Source organism: Martes martes (genome assembly GCF_963455335.1).
Source record: "Martes martes genome assembly, contig: scaffold_255, whole genome shotgun sequence".
In the NCBI taxonomy this organism is placed as follows: domain Eukaryota; kingdom Metazoa; phylum Chordata; class Mammalia; order Carnivora; family Mustelidae; genus Martes; species Martes martes.
The window spans coordinates 22859-44021 of record NW_027666681.1 but is presented as its reverse complement, the minus strand read 5'-3'; the positions used below and the strand labels follow the sequence as shown (position 1 = coordinate 44021).

Genomic DNA, 21163 nt, shown 5'->3' with positions numbered 1-21163 from the left:
TTCCTGACTGTTGGGGTGTCTTTCCAAGGGTGAGCTAGCTCCTGTTGGGAGAGTCTCATTCCCGGGGTGTGAGGTCTCTCTGACTTACTAGGGGTCTGTTTCCAGGGTTTGAGGTCTCTGAGTGGTTTGGGGTTCTGTTACTAATGCCATCTCTTGGGTGTTTGGGGGAGCATTGTCCTTGTCCATGCTGTTAGGTCTCTGAGCTGAGGGTGGGGGTGTGTTTGTGTCCTGGGGTGTAAGGTTTGTTACCTCTGAGCATTTTGGCAAGGTATGTCTGATACGTGAGGCCTCTAGCCTGTTTGTGGGTCTGCTTTCCTGGCGTTACTAACTCTTTGAGGGTTTCTGTCCCATACTGTGGGCGTATTTCTCCAGGATGTGCTGTCTCTGAGCTCTCTGTGGGTCTGTTTCCTGGGTTAGAAGTTCTCTGGGTCATTTGAGAGCCTGTGTCCACAACATGAGATCTCAAAGCTGTTGTGGGTCTGTGTCCCAGTTACTGGGTCTCTCCTGTTTGTGGCAGACTTTGAATAGAAAGTAAGGTTTCTAGACTCTTCAGTGCTCTGTGTCCATTAAATGTCAGGTGTCTGAAATCTTTCTGGATTGGAGTACGAAGTGGGAGTTCCCTAAGCAGTTTAGGGGTCTGAGTTCAGGATGTGATATTTCTTTTTTTTTTCTTACTTACTTACTTATTTATTTATTTATTTATTTATTTGTCAGAGACAGAGAGCACAAGCAGGCAAAGTGGTAGGCAGAGGCAGAGAGAGAAGCAGGCTCCCCACTGAGTAAGGAACCCGATGTGGGACTCGATCCCAGGACCCTGGGATCATGACCTGAGCCAAAGGCAGCGGTTTAACCAACCACCCAGGCATCCCAGGATGTGATATTTCTGAATCATTTGGAGGTCTGTGGAGAGTGTAAAGACTCTGAGCTGTTTGGGGATGTGAGCCCTAGGATATGAGGTTTCTAAGCTGTTTGGGGTCTGTGTCCAGGACGTGGGATCTGAGTCATTTGTGGCCTGTCTTCCAGGGTGTGCAGTCTCTGAGCCATGTAGAGGATTTGTGTCCAGATTTTCAGGTCTCTGAGCTCTTCTTTGAACCAGAGTGAAGGCCTCTGAGCTATTTGGGGGTCTGTCAGTGTATGAAGGCTCTGAGCTCTTTGGGGGACTTCTGTGTCTGGTGCGTGACCCCTCTGAGCAGAAATCTATGTCAAGGGTGCGAGGCATCTGAGCTGTTTAAGGCCTGTGTTCCAGCATGTGTGATTTCGGAGCTCTCTAGAATCATGTTTAAGGCAGGAGGCCTCCGAGTTGGTCTGGTGGTCTGGGAAGAGGGTGTGAGGTCTCTGAACTGTCTATCCATCTTTATCCCAGTTTGTAAGTCTCTGAGAAATTGGAGGGGCAAAAAAAAAAAAAAAGAAAAAGAAAAAGAAAGAAAGAAAGAAAAAGAAATTGGCGGGTCTTTGTCCCTGGTTGTGAAGCTTTGTTGGGGGGGGGGGGTGCTGTAATCAGATTTTCAGGACTCTGAGTTCATTGGGTGCGTGGGTTACAAAGTGGGAGATCGCTAATGTTTGGTACTCTTTCCTAGGCTGTCCTGACCCTGAACGACTTAGGGGTCTGTGGGGTCACTGGGCTGCATATAGATTGTTTTCCAAGGCTTGCATTCTCTAAACAGGGTGTTTCTGGGCTATGAGATTGCTGTGCTTTCTGGAGTCTACGTCTAAGACCTGAGTCTCTGAGTCGTTTGTGACACTCTGTTCTAGGGAGAGGTCTCTGGGATGTTTGGTGTTCTACTTTCCAGGCTGTCTCTGAGCAGTTTGGGGGTCTGTGTCCAAAGTGTGAGGATTCAGAATCATTTAGGAAGCTGTGCTCGGAGTGTGAGGTCTCAGTGTTTGGGCAGTCTGTGTCCAGGGCGTCACATCTCCATTTTGGGGCTGTCTGCCCCCAGGATATGAGGTCTCCAAATGGTTTGGGAGTTCACAATTAGGGTATAAAGGCTCCACATAGCTTGGGTGGCAGTGTCCCAGGTTGTGAGGTCCTTGTAGCTCTATCCCAGAAAGCTCATTCTCTAATGTAGTTGGGGCTCTGAATCCCACTGTATATGTTGACAGTCAAGGTCTTGGAGCTCTTGGGGAGTCTGTCCCATAGTTCCAGCGCAGCCTCTGAGGTCTGGGGTCTGTGTCTGGGTGCGAAATCTCAGAGCTGCTTGGAACTGGGTCTCCCAGGGTGCGTGGTCTTGGAGTTCTAGGGTCAATATCCGGGTATAATGAGGCCTATGAGCTGTTTGGAAGCCTGTGTCCTAGCTGCCCTGTGATCTCTCTGAGCCATTTAGGATTCTGTTACCTGTGTGGGAGGTCTTCAAAATAGGTATCTGTGTCACTGCATATGAGGTCTCTCAAACAAAGCAAAGGACACGGGCTCACACTCCAACTGAGAAGCAATGAAACAAGTTTTTTGGAAAGGTCATCTCTGTTCTCTGCTTTCTGCCCTGACACAGAGAGGCAGCCAAGGAGTATCTGTGGAAAAGTATCTGCTTCCCCCGGTAGGCAGAGCCTTTTCTCTCTGCAGTAGGTAGGCTTTGGGTTCAAAGCCTCTAAGAGCAGAGAGGTTCCAGCTCGAATTGTATCGTATTTCTCTATTTCTACTGTATTTATTTTTGTTTATGACAAGTGATAATGGTTTGTTCATTTAGACAGCAATAGATTTAGTTTCTTTTTTAAAGAATTATTTATTTGAGAGAATGAGAGAAAGACAGTGCACGCCAGCGAGCAGCAGCAGGGGGCGGAGGGAGAGAACCCCAAGCAGACTGTGCACGGAACACAGACCCCAACACAGGGCTCCATCTCAAGACCCCGAGATCACGACCCGAGTTGAAACCAAGAGTCGGAACCTCAGCCGTCTGTGCCACCCAGGTGCCCCGGATTCAGTTTGCTTTTTCTCAGTGCGTTTTAAGAGTTCAGTTTTAAAAAGCAAGCTTATTTTAGGTCCCATGATCTATGATGATGGTGCAGGCGGTTCCTTGTGGGAGCGTTCCAGCAGATGGCTGCGGTACGAGGAACACATTCCTGGGCACCCCAGCGCCCACCCTCTCATGCCTCCAACCCCCCCCCCCCAAGGTCTTCAATCCCCACACCTTGGTTTGTTCAGCCATTGATTTGTTTTATTGATGCCCACCCCGGGCCAGGTAGGGCCAAGGGATATACAAGAGAAGAATCAGATTCAGTCCATGCCTGAAGGTCAGTCTGGGGGCAGGGAGCACGGACACAGACGGACACAGACACACACACAGGTCTGGCATCTGGTGGCACGGCACACAGTCTCACGTAGGGGCACTCTGAGCACAGGTAGTCAGGGAAGGCTTCCTAGAGAAGACCTCACGGGGGAAGCAAGGGGCAAGGCAGCCATCAGAGCCTTTGCCTTGTGTCTGTTCGTGGGCAGGTCACTTTTGCGACCAGTGGACCCAAGGTGAGTGCAGAGGGTCTGGGGGCCGGGGACAGCAGGGGGCAGAGGATCCTGTCACCTCGCCATACCCTCCCAGGTAAACCAGGCCCGCCCCCCCCCCTTCTTGGCCTGTCCTTTGCCTTCTGCCACGTGCACGCTTTTCTGGGGTCCACCTCCAGAGTTTCCAAGGCTTCCCTGAGACAATCCACGCGGGTCAGGTGCTCTGCCCAGTGCCCAGCACCTTGCCAACACCCCATCAACGCACATTTTTGTCCTAAGTGCTATCTACAGCCTAGCTAGGTCTCGGTTCAGCTCTACAAAGTCCCAGCAGTCATCATGCCCCAGGTCGGGGCTCCCGGCCCCCTCCACACCGTCAAGAGCCCCAGGGTGCCTTTGTGTATGCACCCTCAAAGGCAGACTTCAGGCCTGGCCCCCACTGTAAAGGCTGGCCGAGTCTGGACTGCCCTCTCACTGTCAGTGGGCCAAGGGCACCCACCCCTCTTCCAGTAACATAGGAGTATCCACTTCTCAGCTGTGCAAGCCTCAAAGAGAGACCCTGTGGCTCTGAGGCCCACCACCAGCCGGCGCAGGCACAGGAGCAGAAACCAGCCCCAGCCCCAGCCCCGGAGATCCCCTTTCTCTGGCTTGCACAGAGTTTCTGTGGTGGGGGAAACAGGAGGGCTGGAAACCCGGGGCTCTGCTATCAGCCTGCCCTGGGGCTGCGTCCCCACACCCTTGGGGCAGTAGGGAGAGGGCCTGCAACAGACCCCTCATGCTCCAGGCAGAAGCAGGTACAAAAGCAAACATCCTTCCATTCTGGGGCCCAGCTGGGGTTCACCCCTTGGACCTTGATAGGCCATGACTCTCAACCGCAGAAGCTCCTGGTGTTAAAAAATGACTTCTGAGGGTGGGTGGGGGTTTGTAAGTGCAACCCACAGATGGGGCTGGGATGGGGAAAGGGGACTCCTGGAGTCAGTCAGTCCTCACCGCAACCCCACGTCCCCCAAGCACGGGGCAGGCGGGGGCAGGGGGGGGCAGGCAGGGGCAGGCAGAAGGCCCTGGCAGTCATTCCTCGACAGGAGGGCAGCGGTGGGTGGGTGGGGCGGGCGGCTTTATGCCCCACTGGCAGTCTGGCCTCAGACTTCAAAGGGCTAGAAGAGGTATTTGCGGCAGGATTCAGTCCCACACTTGCATTCAATACGGACCCGCTTCTTGGGGGAGCCGGGGAGCCCGGCCAGGCCAAAGTTGGAGTCCATGCGGGTGCTCTCCATGTCCACGGGGTCCACTGTGGAGTCACAGCCAGGGAGGGGGGGAGGGGACTTGTTAGAAAGCCAAGGTGAAGTATCCCACTGCCCTTTTCACTGTGAGACCTAGGAATCTTGGGTGCTGGGAACACATCTGGGATTTGGGTCAGGAGGGGGTTGTGGGGTTGGTGGTGGTTTGGAAATAGGACCAGAGCTCAGCACTGGAGAGCTGTACAGGTGCTGGTAAGACAGCCAGGGGGTGGGGGTTCTGGAGGGAGGCTGGGGGCTGTCAGGGGAAGGGCCACATCAGACAGAAGTCGGGAATGGTCACCTACACATCCAGAGAGGCACCTAAACTCTCCTATCAAAGATCCCCCCCCCAACTTTGAGTGTCTCAGGTGGCCAGTTTGTCAAGAAGGGGACTGGCTGGAGGCCTTAAGAGTGTCTGGATGCTTGGACTGAGCCAGGCCAAGGGGGGAGGAGTGGGGAGGATTGGGTAGACTGGGGAAATCCAGATGATTCAGGAGGAGTGTCGTAACTATTAGGCCCTACATCCCAGGGGTCTGGGGAGAAGTCTATATGAGTATCTCAGGGTCGGGATCCAAGGGTTGAAAATGAGGGGGCCCCCAAGAGGTAGGCAGAGGTCCAAGAGTCCAGATGGACACTAGGAGTCAGGAAGGGCATTTTAAAGCTCCTTGGGAAGGGGTTCTCACATCCCAGGTCACTGTGTGCCCCTGTCCCCTGCCACCCCCACCTTGCATGTTGTAATCAAAGGTGAGCTCCTCCCCTGCCCGGATGGTTCTTGTGGCGAAGAAAGCGATGCGGGGCAGTCGCTCATCGAGGTTGTCTATGAAGACGTTGTACACCTGGAGGTTGGGGTCACACTAGGCGAAAAAGAACAGCGGGAGGGTGAGGAGGGGCCCCCGCCTGCTCCTCCCGACCCCCGCCCGCCTGCGGGGTACCCACACTGTGGTTGACAAAGTGGGAGATGTTGCCATAATAGGCGGCATCCACGGTGTACACGTCCTCCACGTAGTCCAGGTCGAAGAGGTAGGTGGCGCCCTGGCGGTCGTAGATCTGGCCCCGCCGCTCCGCCTCCTCTGAGGTAATGATCTGGGGAGAGGGCCGCCGGTGAGGGGAGAGGGGCCAGGAAGGCTCAGGAAAAGCAGAGCTCCTGACCGCCCCCCCACCCAGCCCCTGCCAGAGCCCAGGCCGGTTAACAAGTGAGCAGAGCCAAGGCTGGCTCAGCTGGGGGCAGGTCCAGGCACGTGGGGGGCTGCGATGCAGGGGGTCTGTGGGCGCCCGGAGGAGGCCGCTGGGCCTCAGCTGCCCGCCGCCACCCCTCCTCAGGCCTCCGGATGGCCTGGGGTCTCTCATTGGTGCCGGAGACTGGCCGCAAGGTCCAGCAGTGAGAGAAAAACCCGCAGGGAGACTCAGTGAGGAGACCACGAGCAGGGCTCAGACAGCGGTGCGCGTTCAGGGGAGAAAGAGAGGTAGCAGCAGGAGAGAAGGTGCGCGCGCTGGGCTGCGGCACCATGAGGTGGCAAGGACACCGAGAGGAGAAAGCGGCCTGGAACGGTGGGAAAGGGACATGGAATGAATGGGGGAGAGACTCAGACGAGTGAGCTGAAGGCAGAAACTTAGAATCTTAATATTGAAAGACCCCGGTCCAGAGAGATCAAGACACTCGTTGAGAGTCTGAGATGGCAAGAACGCAGCTAAGGCCAGAATCTCAGATGAAAGAAAGGAGGCAAGAGCGCGGGTGAGTGCTCTCCCCCCCGCCCTGATGCCGCATGGTGCCAGCAACTGGGATCTAGGACAGCAGCAGGCATTTCCCCCTCCCCAGCTGGGTCTCTGGCTGTCTGCCCCTCAGGTCCCCCCTACCCGGGGGCCAACCACCACAGCCTTCTGGTAATGCCCCAGCAGAGCCAACCATGCCCTCCTCTGGGGGAGGGTCCCATGGGACCCAAGACTGCCCCTTCCTCAGCCTCAGGTGCCTGCAGACCAGGGCAGACCACCTTCTCCGCTCCCGGGCTTCCTGCTACCTCCGCCCACCCCTCAGAGACCAGTGCCCACACAGCGCAAAGCAGAAGCACCGAAGTACCTTTCTTTTCACTCTGCTGCCTGGCCCAGTGACCTATCCTCTGTCCCGTGGTGGGCCTACAGGCAATGCAAACCCACCTCTCCTCTCATCAGACACCCACTGGCCACCACTACCTCTGCCACAGGATACAAACCCAGAGTGGCCCTGGCTTCCTTCCTCGCTTACCCGCACGCCCGCCACAACCACTCTCCGCTCCCTCCAGGCAGGACAGCCGCGCTGGAGCCCTCGCGGTCTCCTCCCTGTCTCTTGCCCCAGCACCTCCAGCCTCTGCTCCCAGCCAGACCTTCACGAGCACCTTGAGGAGACCTGGGCCCCACAGCTCGCTACCCCACACTCTGAGGAACCTGGCTCGCCCACATCCAAATCTGGGCTCGTTCATTCACTGGTTTATTTAGTGGGTTTTTAGGAGGCCTACCCTGTACCCGGTCCCAGCACTCAGGGGCCCTCGTCTGCAGGGGGAGACACAGGGGACCAGGCCAGGTGTCCACCGCAGTCCCAGTTGGGTCAGGGGAGACAACAGGAACCAGGCCTGGTCCCGGCCCTCTGGGGGCGGGGGGTGGTCACAGTCTGGTGAAAGAGAGACGGACTCAGATACCCGCAGTGCAAGGTGCTGGTCAGAAAACCCAGGGCTTGGGGTTCCCAAGGCAGCAAAACGCCAATACAGCATGTAAAGCAAGCTACAGGTCACAGAAGGGCTTGGACACAAGGTTGAAGAGTGGGGACTCTCTCCTGAGGAACGCCAACAGGAGCCCCAGAAGCGTTCTGAGAGCTACGTCAAGGTCAGTGTCCCTCCACCTCCCGAGGACACACACTCCTTGCGAGTCGGCACGACAGGTGTCGATTCTCTGTGGCCTCTTGATGCCTGGGCGCTGGAAGCTGCCTGTCTGCAGCCCCCTTCGGGCCTGGGACCTCTGCGGGTGGCCTCCTCGGGCTCTCGAGCGTGCTGGGTGGTGTCTGAGCCAGCTTTGCCTCTTCCCCGTCCTCCCCAGTCTGCATCTTCCCACCTATTCTGCCTCTACCTGCTTCCTGAGTCTCCCCGAGAGTGAGTCACGCGGTGAGCCCTCCAGGGCACAAACGGCTCCTTCTCCAGCCGCCTTCCCAGTCCCACTCTGTAAGGGCGGGCCTACCCAGAAAATTTGGGAACAGAGCAGGCCCCGTCCCCGCTCTCTAGCAGCTGTCCAGAACAACTGGGGAAGACAGACGGGCTAGAAGCTGGCAGCCTGGAAAGGGTGCTGACCGTGAACAGGACCCAGAAGACTCAGAGTCCAGCCGCTGCCCTGCCCCCATCTGGAGAGGGGATCCTGAATGTTCTCCCCTGCCTGCTTCCTCAGCCAAAAAACCAAAAACCCTTCCACCAGGTCTGGCAGCACACCAGTTTTAGACACTTGGCCCTTTTTTTTACCCACTTTGTTAGCTTGGTGACTCTGAGCACGTTCCTCTCTCCCTCTGGGCCTCGGCTCTCGAGGGTGGCGGGGTGGGGAATGATAGTGGTAGCAGCGACCTGACAGGAGCTGTGATAAAGCTCCAGCGCGATCAGGGATATGAACGACTTTTCTGTTCTGGACACTGAGCACTGTCAGAAATGGTCATGAGTGCCAGCCTTACCCCAGTCGAACACACTCCCTTATTTTTATGTACCCTTTCCCGAGAAAGGAAACACTGCTAATTAAACGATGACGCACTGTCATTTAACTAATTGAGATGCACCTTCCTTTCGGTGTTGGTAAAATATGAAGCAAATGCAGGTCTTAGAATGGATAAGCTAGGCTGTTCTCTGCTGGGCGAGGGCGGATGTTCTGATGGAACATGGAAGGGCGCAGAGGAGAGGACAGGCAGCTCGCGTGGAGGGACCGTTGGTGCAGAGAGGGGAGGGCGGGTGTCGGCTCCACACTGTAAGACAGCTTGGCGACCAGACATGGGGTGCATGCCCTCTATTATGTGACACCCATAGGGTCTGGGACAGCACCATGTAAATGAGGAAATGAATACTCCTATAATGAGATCTACGACTGTTCACCCCAAGTGGGAGAACTAGGCTACATTTCGGCCCGGATCAGGTGTGGCTGGGTGTTCTAGCCACATGGGTTACCAAAGACTGGGTTTTCTGAGCATTTTGGATTTTCTGAATTTCAGACTGTAATGGCTAACATTTATCAAAGACTTACTGTTCAAGTGCTTCTTCCAAGTGCTTCATACATCATGACTCATTTAATTCTTTTAACAAGTGAATGATGTGGGTGCTGTTACCATTCCCATTCTACGGACCAGGAAACTGAGGCTCAAAGAGGGTGAGTGACTGCCACTGAGTGGTGGAGCTCGGCTCCAGCCTCCAACCTCGGCTGTGCTGCCTCCCCACCGGGGACACACGAAGAGGAGTTTGGTTTCGGCAGCATCTGGGGACCTATGATGGGTGCCATCAGGAGGGAGCCTGGAAATCACAGAATGTGGCAGGAGGGAGCCCGAGAAATAGCTTAAGGACAGTGTGTGTGGAGCGGGAAGAGGGGGCACAGGGGTGAGAAGCCCTGACCACCCCAAGTTTACAGCATGGAAGAGTGTATGTAAACACTAAGGAAGAATAGCACCCTGACCAGGGGACCCTGGGGTACTTGGGAGCTGTGCACTCTCCCTCCACTTCACCCGTCAGGATCCTCTGTGTTATAAAGAGCTTTTCCTCGAGATTGTCAGTACAGTGAGGCTGGAGACACTCCCTTTTCTGGACTTCCTCCAGAACCGGCGGGCTCCTGTGGGGGGCTGGTCACCTCCTGCAGGCTGTCAGGGGCTCTGGAGTGTGCACACGTCCCCCTTCAGACTGGTGACACCCCTCCAGGCTGTTAACATCTCCTGCACTGTTAGCATCCCTCGGAGGTGTGGGTACCTCCCCCAGAGGGTCAGAACACTGAGAGCGTGGATACTTTCTCCAGGCTGTCAGAGTTCTCTTAGGTGTAGACCCCATCTCCTTCAGACTGTCCCAGTCCCTCCGGGGTGAGGACACTTCCTTTTCCTGTCAGGACAGTGTGGGTGTAGACACTGCCTAAGCTGGACTGCCAGGGTCCTGTGGAGTGTGGAGAGCTTGCTCTCTCCTTCCAGGTCACTCTGGGACGGAGACACCTCTTCCCACAAATTGTCAGGACCCCCGCCCCAGACTGTCAGGATCCCTCTGGGGTATGGTGACCTCCTTCCTCCAGACTGGCAGGTCCTTCTATGTGTGGACGTTTCTTTCTCCAGACCGTTGGGAATATCTGAGTGTGGACTTCTTGTCTATAGACTCTCAGGGTCCTCTGAAGTGTGGACTGCTCTGCCTCTAGATCATCTCTGCCCCGTGGGGCTATGACCGCACCTACTTCATGGGTCATTATTGGGAGTCTCTCCTCTCCATCAGTGTCATTACTACGGTGTAGACACCTTCAGGTGTGTGTCCCTTAGGCCCATTTCTGTCACTTCCCAACTATACCACAGCCTTAAGAGACATCTAGAAAGATGAAGGTATCTGGCGTTGTCACCATGACAACACTCTCATGGATTTACACAGTCAAGGTCCAGGGATGTCAATTGTTCCCCCAGTGCATAAAAAAAACTGTTCCACCCCAAATGCACACCGCATCCCACCTTAGAACATGACATTTGCTGTTGCAGACACTTGCTGGTTATTCATACACACACTCCTTTTGTTTTCCACCTAGGTGCATGGCTGAGTCACACTTCCCAGCCTCCCTTGCACCAAGGTAAGGCCAGGGACTCGGTTCCAGCCAGGGAGTGTGGGCAGCAGTGATGGGCGCTGTAATCAGGCCTGGCCCATGAGCGACCTCCCCTTCCACCCTGACTCTCAGCCCACTTGCCAGCGATGCGGAGTGAGGATCGGGGCAGCTCTAAGGCACAACAAAGGCACAAGAGGGAAGGAGCCTAGGCGGCCATGCCACTGTACAGAAGGATACTACCCGAATACCCAGGCTGGACTGACAGGAGCAGAGAGACTTCTAACGTGCAAGGCCACGGAGCTCTGGGGCTTGTATGGTACGGCGGCCAGCCTGCCTAATCCAGCTGCCCCTTGAACAACACAGGTTTGAACTACATGGGCCCACCTACAGGCAGATTTTCTTTTCGATAAATACAGTAGGAGACTCTAAGTGTTCTTTTCTCTTCCTTATGATTGTCTTAACATTTTCTTTTCTCTAGCTGACTTCACTGTAAGGAATGTTATATCATACATGTAACATGTAAAATATGTATCAATCCACCATTTAAGTTATCAGTAAGGTCAACAGGCTGCTAGTAGTTAAGTTTCTGGGGAGCCAAAAGGTACGTGCAGATTTGACTACGCGGGTTTTGTGCCCCTAACCCTCCCCCCGCAACCCCCTCCCCTGGTGCCCTGTTGTTCCAGGGTCAACAGTACACCCAGGCTTTCCCTAGTGTCCTGCAAATGTGGAGGAAGTGGCCGCCCACGTTAAGGCGTGTCTGTGTCCTACTTCAGGGTGTTCGTTGTCCCATTAGTAAAAGGCACTCCTCCTGGTCAGACACTGCGTGGAGGTAAGCTGAACCCTTGCGAAATGAGAAGTAGTGCCTTTCCAGGTGACGCAACCCTATGCTGAGCACATGGCCTGTTAAAAGGAACGGCCCAATTTCAGTTCCCGCTTTCCTCTTTGCCAGGTACCCTTACAAGGTCAACCCAGTCGAGAAGTATTTCCCTGTGCTTTCAACTACCAGCTTGAAATGCACGCCCCTGTCAGGATGTCCCTGTCACACTCAGGTTAGCCGCCCCCCACCTCTCCCGGGACAGGAAAAGCAGGGACGCTGCAGGCACGCAGTGAGGCGAGCTGGGCACACACGATGGGAACACACGGCGGGAAGAGCTGCCCACGCGCGCGCGTACACACACACGTCGGGCCCCGGCTCCCTACCTCTCCCACGTACTCCATGACGAAGCTGTTCTTGCGGATCTTCTCCAGCGTGCGGACGCCCCAGCCACGCCCGTCATCCGTGCGGAAAATGCAGAGGTCATAGCGGATGCCCTTCTGTACCACGCGGTTGGGGCAGTCATAGCCACAGCGGCAGCGCGAGTTGCACTCGTAGATGGGCAGCCCGGCACGCAGCCGCACTTGACCCTGGTCGTTGTAGGCAAACTTGTGCAGGGACGCCCCAGGGCAGCAGCCTCCGGCGGGGGCCCACAGACAGTCCTGGCACTCACAGCCCACCGCCACCTGGTTGAGGGTGATGCCCTCCCCTACACGGTACTCGTTGATGTATACGAAAGCCCGCGGGGGGCCGTCCAGGTCCACCTCATTCTCCACGGTGATGCGTCCCAGGTGGCTGCGCTTGGCATTGAGCTCCTGCTCCCAGCGCCGGAGCGCCCGCCTCTGCTTGGCCTTCTGTACCAGGTAGTTGGCCAAGCTTGGGTCCAGGTGCCTGGGGGGCTTCGACCGGTGGTGCCGCCGGAGCAGCTCCCTCTCTAAGTCCTTGTGGAACTGCTTGAGAATGCGCACACACTTGAGATTCTGCCGTGGCTCCCAGGTGCTCTCTGAGTCTGGGTATCCGCGCCATTTTACCAGGTAATACTCTTGTTCCTGTTGAGGGGACCAGGGGAATGGGGGCACCGTAAGTGGCGATACCCTTGGCCCAGCCCTTGTGGGACCTCCATCCCAGAGCCAGTAGGTAAGACCCAGATCACTCCCCGCACCTCTTCTGGAATAAGTCTATGCGGTGGTTACAAAGCATGGTCCCTAGCCTGAGGATCCCTAGGTTCAAATCGCCTGCTCTCCCTTACTACTGTCTAAATTCCAAGTTTTAATTTAATCAGCTCCCTCCTCCTAGTTGTTTCAGGCCCCAACTCTTGGAAGTCACAACCTTCACTTCTTTTTCGCAGTCCCCACATCCACCCTCAGCAAATCCTGTCAGCCTCATCTTCAAACTACTTCCAGAGTCCAACCACTTCAAACCATCGTCACTGCCACCCCTGTCATCGCTCACCTGGATTCCGGTAGGAGGCCTCCTCACCTCCTCACTGGTCCCCCCAGTTCCACCCTTGCCCCCTACAGTCTGCTCTCCACTCAGCAGGCAGAGGGATATTTTCTTGCAGAGAGCAGCTAGATGATACAATTTAACCACACAGATTCCAGAGGCAGACACGCTGGGTACAGATTCTGAATCTGCGGCTCCTTGGCTGTGTGGCTTTAGGCAAGTTAATTAACTCTGCAAACCCTCATCTATAAGTAAGGGGGAGGGAAGCTGACATCATCCTAGCTTTCAGTATGTAGCAGGTACTGTTCTAAGGAACTTCTGTGTCTTATTAACTAATTTAACCTTCACAACTCTGTGTGAGCTAGATAATACTAGTCCTCTCCATTTTACAGATGAGGAAAATGAACCACAGAGAACGTGCGTAAGTATCCCAGGGCTACAGGGCCAAAATCTGAACCCCACCATACTGGCTCCAGTCTGTTTTCTCTATCCTGCTGCCGCCTGCTCTGGCAATGGTAACAGTTCCCATTTCACAGCATGGCCAGGGGGATTGAAGGAGGTTCTGTGAGTTAGTGCCCAGCACACTGGGTGTGCTCAATAGTTGCTATCTGTCACTGGCTCCCTTCCGGGGCTCAGCACCTCAAACCCTGCAGCTGGTGTGTATTCCTGTGGAGGTAGGAAGAGAGATTTATTAGGGGATTCATTCAGGCTCCTGCCCGCCCCTGAGAAAGCCACTTAGTTTCCTCACCTGCAAAATGAGGATAATAAGAAGTCCTACTAAACCTAAATTTTTAAGACCAGAGGAGAAAATTCCCTCTGGAAACAGATGCAGACAGTAGGGGTGGGGGCAAGGGGACAGTAAGCCAGCTTCCTTGAGACACCCCTGCCCTGGCCACGGTCACCCAGACTCACGCGGATCTTCTTGTAATCACACAAGTACTCGACTTCAAAGTCATAGAGATTCCTCTTGGAGATGCCAAGGGCTGGGCAGGAGAGCTTGGCCAGGCGGCACAGGTCCTGTAGCTGATTCCAAGAAGACTTGCAACACACACTGCAGCCTAGAACAAGGAGGCCAGAAAGAACTTACTGGGCATCCTGGTGAAGCCACGGGTCATAGGAGACCCCAAATCCTCTCTGGGACTTCCAAAGGACTGCCTCAGAGTCAGTGAGATTTAATCCACAGGCCTTCCCAATGCTGATTCCCTTCTACAACAGAAACAGGCCACTTCTTCCACCCCAGTGCTCATTCCAAGGTTACTGCTGGAGCGTAGACCTCAAAGTGGGATCTGCCGCTTGGATTGTCCTAAAGGGATCTATTCCCAGAGCTTCGAACTCCCTCCATACTCTTCCTAAAACTGCCAGCAAACCTGCCAGGTGTTCAGGACCTAATCATCCCTCTCCCCACTTTGCAAAATAAAGGGAACAACCCCCCATCTCAGTAGGGTGCATTGCCCCGGGGGGAACGGGTGAGGATGGGATTACAACCTGTAGGCACCAAACAAAGGCTTAACTGGAAAGACTGGTCTGGAAACCCTTATCTGAAATTCCTGGGGTAGTTGCATTTAGGAATTCAGGTTTTTGGGGGGCAGATTTTTACAAGTGTAGTTCTAGGTATACCCCACACACTACCTACCACCCCCAGTGTGGTCAGGGGTATCAAGCCATAATCAAACACATTAGTAATTCTGCAGCAAATATCTAAATTTTTACATTGAATAGGAGAAATAAAGAGACAAGATAGTCCTACTTTATAATCTAGTTTTGCCACTGAATGGGGCCAAACTGAACTTCTCAGAGCTTTTTAGATTTCAGAATTAGGAGTAAGATACTGTGGAATGGTATTAGATTGCTGGAAGCTTCCTTGAATGATTAGCCTAGGTCCTTTAAACCTGCAAGGTGTTTTGGGTTTTTCTGAACCCGCATTTTGGCTTTCTGTCTCATCTACATTTCTGTGAGGGGTAAAGTCCAAAGGAGTACGCTCTGAATTCAGGAACCGGCAAATAATATAGATTACTGACGATTCTTTTAAGTATGCCTGGAACCTTTCTTGGGCTATCAAAAATTTTCAAGATGCGGATTTTTTTTACAAAGACTTCTGATTCAAGGCACAATGTGCTTTAGAAGCCATTTTATCAAATCATTCCACAAAACACTTACTCCAAATGCAGTCAGTCCTCATCCTATTTTTAATATTTTCTACTTCCCATTACAAAAATCAAACATTTGAATTCATAACGAAATACTCTAGACCTCAACCTGAAAACGTCCAAGAGCTTTGCAAAATTATGCCGTGTGCTACCCCCCCTCCACTTAGGCCTAGTGGAGACTCAGCCTGTGCCCACGCTTTCCTCTCTCTCCCTGTGATGCCTCTCCCTTTCAAACCCCTTAACTTGCATTTGAAACTAAACCACTAAAGTGGTCCCAACTAACCTCTCCAGCTGCTGGCTCCCCACTGACCACAGGTGGATTCCTAGCCTTCAGAGCCCCCCCCCTCGTACTGTGGAGCCCATCCTCCCCGCAGCTTTTCTCACCCAGAAGAGCCCACCCTCCCCAACATACTGGAAAAGTCACCCCTCTTCCCTTGCACACGAGAGAGTCCAGCTCTATTAGAGAAGCCCCTTTCCCTTCTTCCCCGGCAAGTCTTTTCTACAGGAAACCCTTTCCCCATCACGCGGAAAGGAGGTACCCTCACCCTGAAGACTCCTCTGTCCCCCCACTCTGAAAACGAGGTCCGTCCCCTTCCCTTCCCTCCCCTTCCGGCGTCTCGCGTGGACACCAACCGGGTAACGGTCACCGGCGGCCGATTTTCCCGCGCGCGGGCGCGGCCTCCCCGACAAGCCCCCGCGCGTGCGCGCGCCGACTGGTCGCGATCAGGGGCGCGCGCCCCCCTCCCGCTTCCCCACTTAGCCCCGCGCCCGCCGCGTTCCGAGGCACGCGCCCCCTCCCCTCAGCCCCGCCCAGCCCCGCGCGCCAGGCCTGGGCTCCCTGAGCCCCATCCTTTCCGCGCCAGGCTTCCGGCTCCCGGCTCCGTGGCTTCGGACGCCGGGGCCCCGAGCCCGCGACGACACCCCTCCAGCCCACCCGGCCCGGCCAGCAGGCCCGCGCCGCTGCCGCCACTGCTTCACCTTTTAAATTTTCCGCCATCTTTCCCCACGGCTAACGACATTCGGGCCTAACCGGCCTCGCGAGAAGAGAGCTCGCGCGGGCGTGGCCGAGAACGCGCAGCCTATTGGCCGCGCGGCGCCGCGAGCAGCGCCCGCGCGGACCAACCGGCGAGCCGTGACCGGACCCCTCCCCGCCACCCAGCTCCGTCCCGCAGGCGGGTGCTAGCCAGCGCTTTCCCAGAGTGCGTCTGGGCGGCAGCGGCGGTGGTGGCGACAACTAAGGTTGCCGGAGGCCCTGCCCGCACGCCGGTCTGTCTGTCACGCTGTCAGCCAATCACGTTCTTAGCCAGCCGCACGGGGGATTCTCCGTCCTGTCAGACCCCCAATTACCACCGTCAGTCAGTCGTCACTGCATTTTAACCCCAAGCAGGCCGTGACTCCCAAGATGGACTGTCGCCACATACGGCTGCTCAGCCGGTCCCCAGACTCAAATCACACAATGGGTCCCGTCACCACAGACAACTGTTTAGCGAGACCCTGGCCCCCCCATTCACACTGTCTGCCAGTCAACAGCGGCCCCCTTTGGAGCCTCGCGCCAGCCGGGAGTCTCTTAAGGCAGACAGACGGCGCTAACGACTACACGGTTAGCCAGCCTGTCATTCCCTCCGACTGCCCCTTTTTCACACGGTCAGTCAAGCAGCCGGTCTCTCCATCTACTCTTGCCCCACGGGCAGCTCTGAAACCCCCAGGGGAAACCATCTCACAGCCACCAGCCACCAGCCGTGGCCTCGGGCGGGCTGTGGTTAGGTCAGGACAGGCTGTCATTGTCAGCGTCTCAGGTCGCCCTCTCAGACACAAAGCCAATAGTCACAGCAACTGAAGCCCCCACCTGACAGTGGGTCAGTGGTCTGTCATGTCTCAGGGGAGGCATGCCCACCATTGGTCAGTCATCCGGACAGTCTCCTCTGACCCACCGGGGCCCCCTCAGGCCCACTGTGATTCCAACTTGGTACGGCCAGGCAGTCAGGTTTCTACACGGATATTTCAGTGGGTCAGCTGGCCTCTGACTCGTTCACTGCCCTCCATCGTGTTGTCCATCAGCCAGGCAGCCATTCTTGGCATGTGACTGACCACGCGGTCTGTCAAGCATGCTGTGATTTGGCCAGGGTGGATGGTCACTCACCAGATACGGTTGCTTATCAGGCCATCACAGATCTGTCCATCAGTCAGCCTGAAATTCCCTCAGGGTAGCCCTCCCTTTACACATCATCAGACAGTGCCACATCCAGACACACTCCCTTGGGCCCGCCGATGTGACTCCCAGCAATAGTCAGCCATTCACAACCAGCCAGGCAGGCAGCAACAGCACAGGCTGTCAGTCAGCCAGCCTGTCAGTCCCTCAAGAGGCTGCCTGTCTTCTACGCTATCAGACCACCAGCCAGTCCCCAGTGGGCATAATTTAGTTAGATTTTCAGTACCTCACAGCATCAGGAAATTGTACCCTCCGTTCCTCAAATGGCCCCTCTCCCTATGGGTCCATGAGTTATGTAGTCAACCAAATGATTATCCAGTTAAGCAAATGGTTGTTCTGTCTGCCTGCCGGTCTAGCTGTGAGCTAGTTGGGAGAAATGGCCAGTCTGAATTTCCAGCAGCCCTTGCTTACCATGAGTGGGACAACCAGCAGCGGATACCCCACCACACATCCCCTTCCCTCCCTTATTCTTTCTAGAACACAGTCAGATTCTGGTCCTCGAATGCTCCCAGTCTCCCTGGACAGGCAGAACCCTCCTATTCCCAGGAGTCCACTCCAACCCATAAGAATGGCTTAAGGCAGGACTGAATCTGGAGGGGGTCATGTAGGGGTCTGTGGGTGCTTGGCAAACATCCCTTTGTCAACCTTAAAGATAAAACTGCCAGTTATTTTACCAGCAAAAGATGTGTTTATTCAGGAATAACTGAGAGTTGTAACGCAGGACAAGCAAGCTATGGCAAAACCATATGCATGTCCAATCAACAAAGGAAAAGGAACATTCTGTTATGGAGGAGGATGTTGGGAGGGGTTGTTTGGAACAAAAGGCTATTGGAGAAAAGCAAGAGTTCATAGCAATGATGGTTTCTCAGTGGCTGAGTTGCAGGTGTAGTCAGTTTCTTATAAGAGATACAATGTATATCTTTCCCTGTTGGGGGCTCCTAACTGACCATTCTCTCCTGTTGAGATACTTCTGTTGGGTCTATAATTGATACTTTTTGCTGTAACTGACATTGAGTAGTAAGTTTCCTCTACCCAGCCTCCCCTTCTAGCAACCTGAGTCCATTTTAGTAAGGTTTCCCTTTATTAATTTTCTTACCTTCGTCCTCCCCAAACTGTATATATAACAGTATATATAATGTGGTAGGTAAAGGCTTAGATCTTGGAGCCTAGCTACCTGGGTTCAAATCCCAGCTCCGCTATTTACTAAATTGTGTGACCTTAGGCAGTTTCTTCATCAGTAAAACCTCAGATGAGGGATGCCTGGGTGGCTCAGTTGGTTAAGCTGCTGCCTTCAGCTCCGGTCATGATCCCAGAGTCCTGGGATCAAGTCTCACGTCAGGCTCCTTGCTTGGCAGGGAGCCTGCTTCTCTCTCTGCCTTTGCCTGCCACTCTGCCTGCTTGTGCTTTCTCTCTCTCTGACAAATAAATTAATTAATTAATTTTTTAAAAACTCAGATGAGTGACCTTGGGGTGGGCACCTCCCACTCATGTGGAAATGAATCTTTCCAGACTAGCATCTGTCCAGGAGACCTCAAAAGTAAGAGGCCGGGGTGCCTGGGTGGCTCAGTGGGTTAAAGCCTCTGTTTTCGGCTCAGGTCATGATCCCAGGGTCCTGGGATCGAGCCCCACATCGAGCTCTCTGCTCGGCAGAGAGTCTGCTTCCCCCTCTCTCTCTGCCTGCCTCTCTGCCTGCTTGTGATCTCTGATATCTTGTCAAATAAATAAATAAAATCTTTAAGGAAAAAAAAAGTAAGAGGCCACCCTATTATTCTTTTTTTTAAGATTTTATTTATTTATTTGACAGACAGAGATCACAAGCAGGTAGAGAGGCAGGCAGAGAGAGAGGAAGGGAAGCAGGCTCCCCATTGAGCAGAGAGCCTGATGCGAGGCTCGATCCCAGGACCCTGGGATCATGACCTGAGCCGAAGACAGAGGCTTTAACCCACTGAGCCACCCAGGCGCCCCATACCACCCTATTATTCTTGTGTCCCACTCCCACTTGTCTGTCCATTCAGCATTAAATTAGTGCCAAGCATATATTGCCTTGCCCAGTGCTGGGGCCAATATAAGGTCTTACCCATTCCAAGCTGTACAGGTTTGACTTGTTTTTAATATAAACCTCGTGTTCGAGTGTACCACACATACAGAAGAGGGCACAGACCACGGGTGATCAGTGTCATGAGTTTTCATAAGCAAACATTCGTGTGAAACCAGAACGCAGGTTAAAGAACATCCCCAGCCAGATTCCAGGAACACTTAATTCTGTAACATCTCTGAAATCCGGCTGCGTCTCCCAAGCACTGGTGAGTCATAATTTAATTCGCAGTACTTTTTTGTCTCTCCTGGTGATACATACAATAATGGTGCATTTTTTGATCAACGGTGACTCAGGACCGACCGGCAGTAGGAGGAAGAACAGCAACAGCAGCATCTAATATTTGTAGATGCCTCAAGGAGCCAGGCACTCTGCAGACACTTGAATTCTCTCCACAACCCTGCGAAGTAATGCATTTTTAGTCTCAGTTTAAAGATCGAGAAAACTGAGGCCCGGGAAGGTCAAGCCACTTGTCCACGGTAAATACTTTCCCGCTAACCCCGTGCCTGCTGTAGGCAGTGCTCCTGGGGATTCAGAGGTTGTGTGATAGAAGGTCTTCTCCAGGATAAAGCCTACCGAGGGGGTCCCAGCACACTGGATTTCTGGGGTTTCCTAGCAGGGAGTGGGAGGTGGGTGAGTGATACTGACAGGCGCTTCCTAGACTCAGCTTGCCCCTGGAGACCTGGCCAAAGTGGGGTGGGGAGTAGAGTGGAAGGTGAAGAACAATGAAAGAATTAAAAGGAAGCCAAGACTCCCTCCTTCTTCAGCTTCTGTGCCTGTGGGGGAATTCTTAAGGAGCAAAGCCAGCTCCCACCTCCCACACCTCCACCCTGGCCCTGCCTCTCCTTTGCTCCCTCCGATGGCTCAAAATTCTTCCACTGGTCTTGCAGATGGATGTAGCCTGTCATCTCAGGATTCCTCCTCACTGTTATCTTTCTCCCCACTCCCCTCCTCATCCTCTAAAGGCAGGATACCTGAGGGTTTGAATCCACCAGATTTCAGAAATGGAAAGGAGTAGAATCCTCTGCTAAGGCTCTCATGTGCAGAGGCTTCTATCACTCCCTTGGAAATAGCTTTAGACACCAGGGACAGTTTTGAGTTGTTCCTTTTTTTCTGGATCCTAGAAGAGGAGGGGGGACCCAATGGGATCTGAGTTGAAAATCAGTTACATATTGTTACCTCTGTTGTAGAAATGAAGAAACTGAGGCTCAGAGGTGGGGCATCTTGCCTAGGTTCTAGAGCCAATATGTCCAATTCTTTGCCTCTTCCATTGCCACTGGCTGGGACTTGGTTTGCGCTGAGAACTGGGCAGAACCAAATTTTAAAATCGAGAGAGGGGTCCTGCCAATCAGGATCCTGGTGTATGAGTTGTGTGCATGGAGAGTAAGTCTGACCATTGAGTATTTTCTTGATCTAATATTGTGTTGATTGGACTTTTTTTTTTAAATAACTAAGTAAATGAATAAAAAACTCCTGCTTATTCACCACGTTCAACCTCACACCAAGTTTTCCCCAACTCAGGGCCTTTGCTCAGGCTGTTCCTACTGCCTGGAATATCCTCCCCCCAAAGATTTACTGGCTGACTCCCCTCTCTTTAGGTTCTGCACAGCTGTCACGGCATCCTGGTGGCTTTCCCTGAATGTTCCATCTGAAGGCCGTCCCCCTCAGCATATCACAGCACTTGTCACAATCTGTAATTATCTTTCATTTCTATTTGATTCGTGGTTTCATATCTGTCTCCTCCACTAGAATGTTGGTGTCACTAGGTTTTCTTCCTGCTGCTTTAGCTCCAGCCCCAAAAGTAGCGTCTGGCAACAAATGTTTGTGGAAAGAAAGAAGGGCAGAAAGAAACAAAGAAATAAATGAGGGAACAAATGAGTGAATAAATAAATAAATGAAATGGGAGAGATGAATAAAAGAGACTTTGGGGATAAAAGACCCCACATTTCCACATTTGGAATATAAACCAACTGAGACTTGGA

General features: G+C 53.8%; 1 protein-coding gene across 1 annotated transcript; it reads right to left on the bottom strand.

Moving 5' to 3' along the window:
• Positions 1-3133: 3133 nt before the first annotated feature.
• Positions 3134-16084, bottom strand: SUV39H1 (SUV39H1 histone lysine methyltransferase). The gene is made up of 6 exons (XM_080831387.1): positions 15856-16084; positions 13643-13788; positions 11674-12336; positions 5641-5787; positions 5429-5558; positions 3134-4715 (listed from the first exon to the last, which is right to left on the bottom strand). Exons 1-6 carry the CDS (start codon positions 15872-15874, stop codon positions 4582-4584), a joined length of 1239 nt encoding a protein of 412 aa, XP_080687513.1. The 5' UTR covers positions 15875-16084; the 3' UTR covers positions 3134-4581.
• Positions 16085-21163: the final 5079 nt, after the last annotated feature.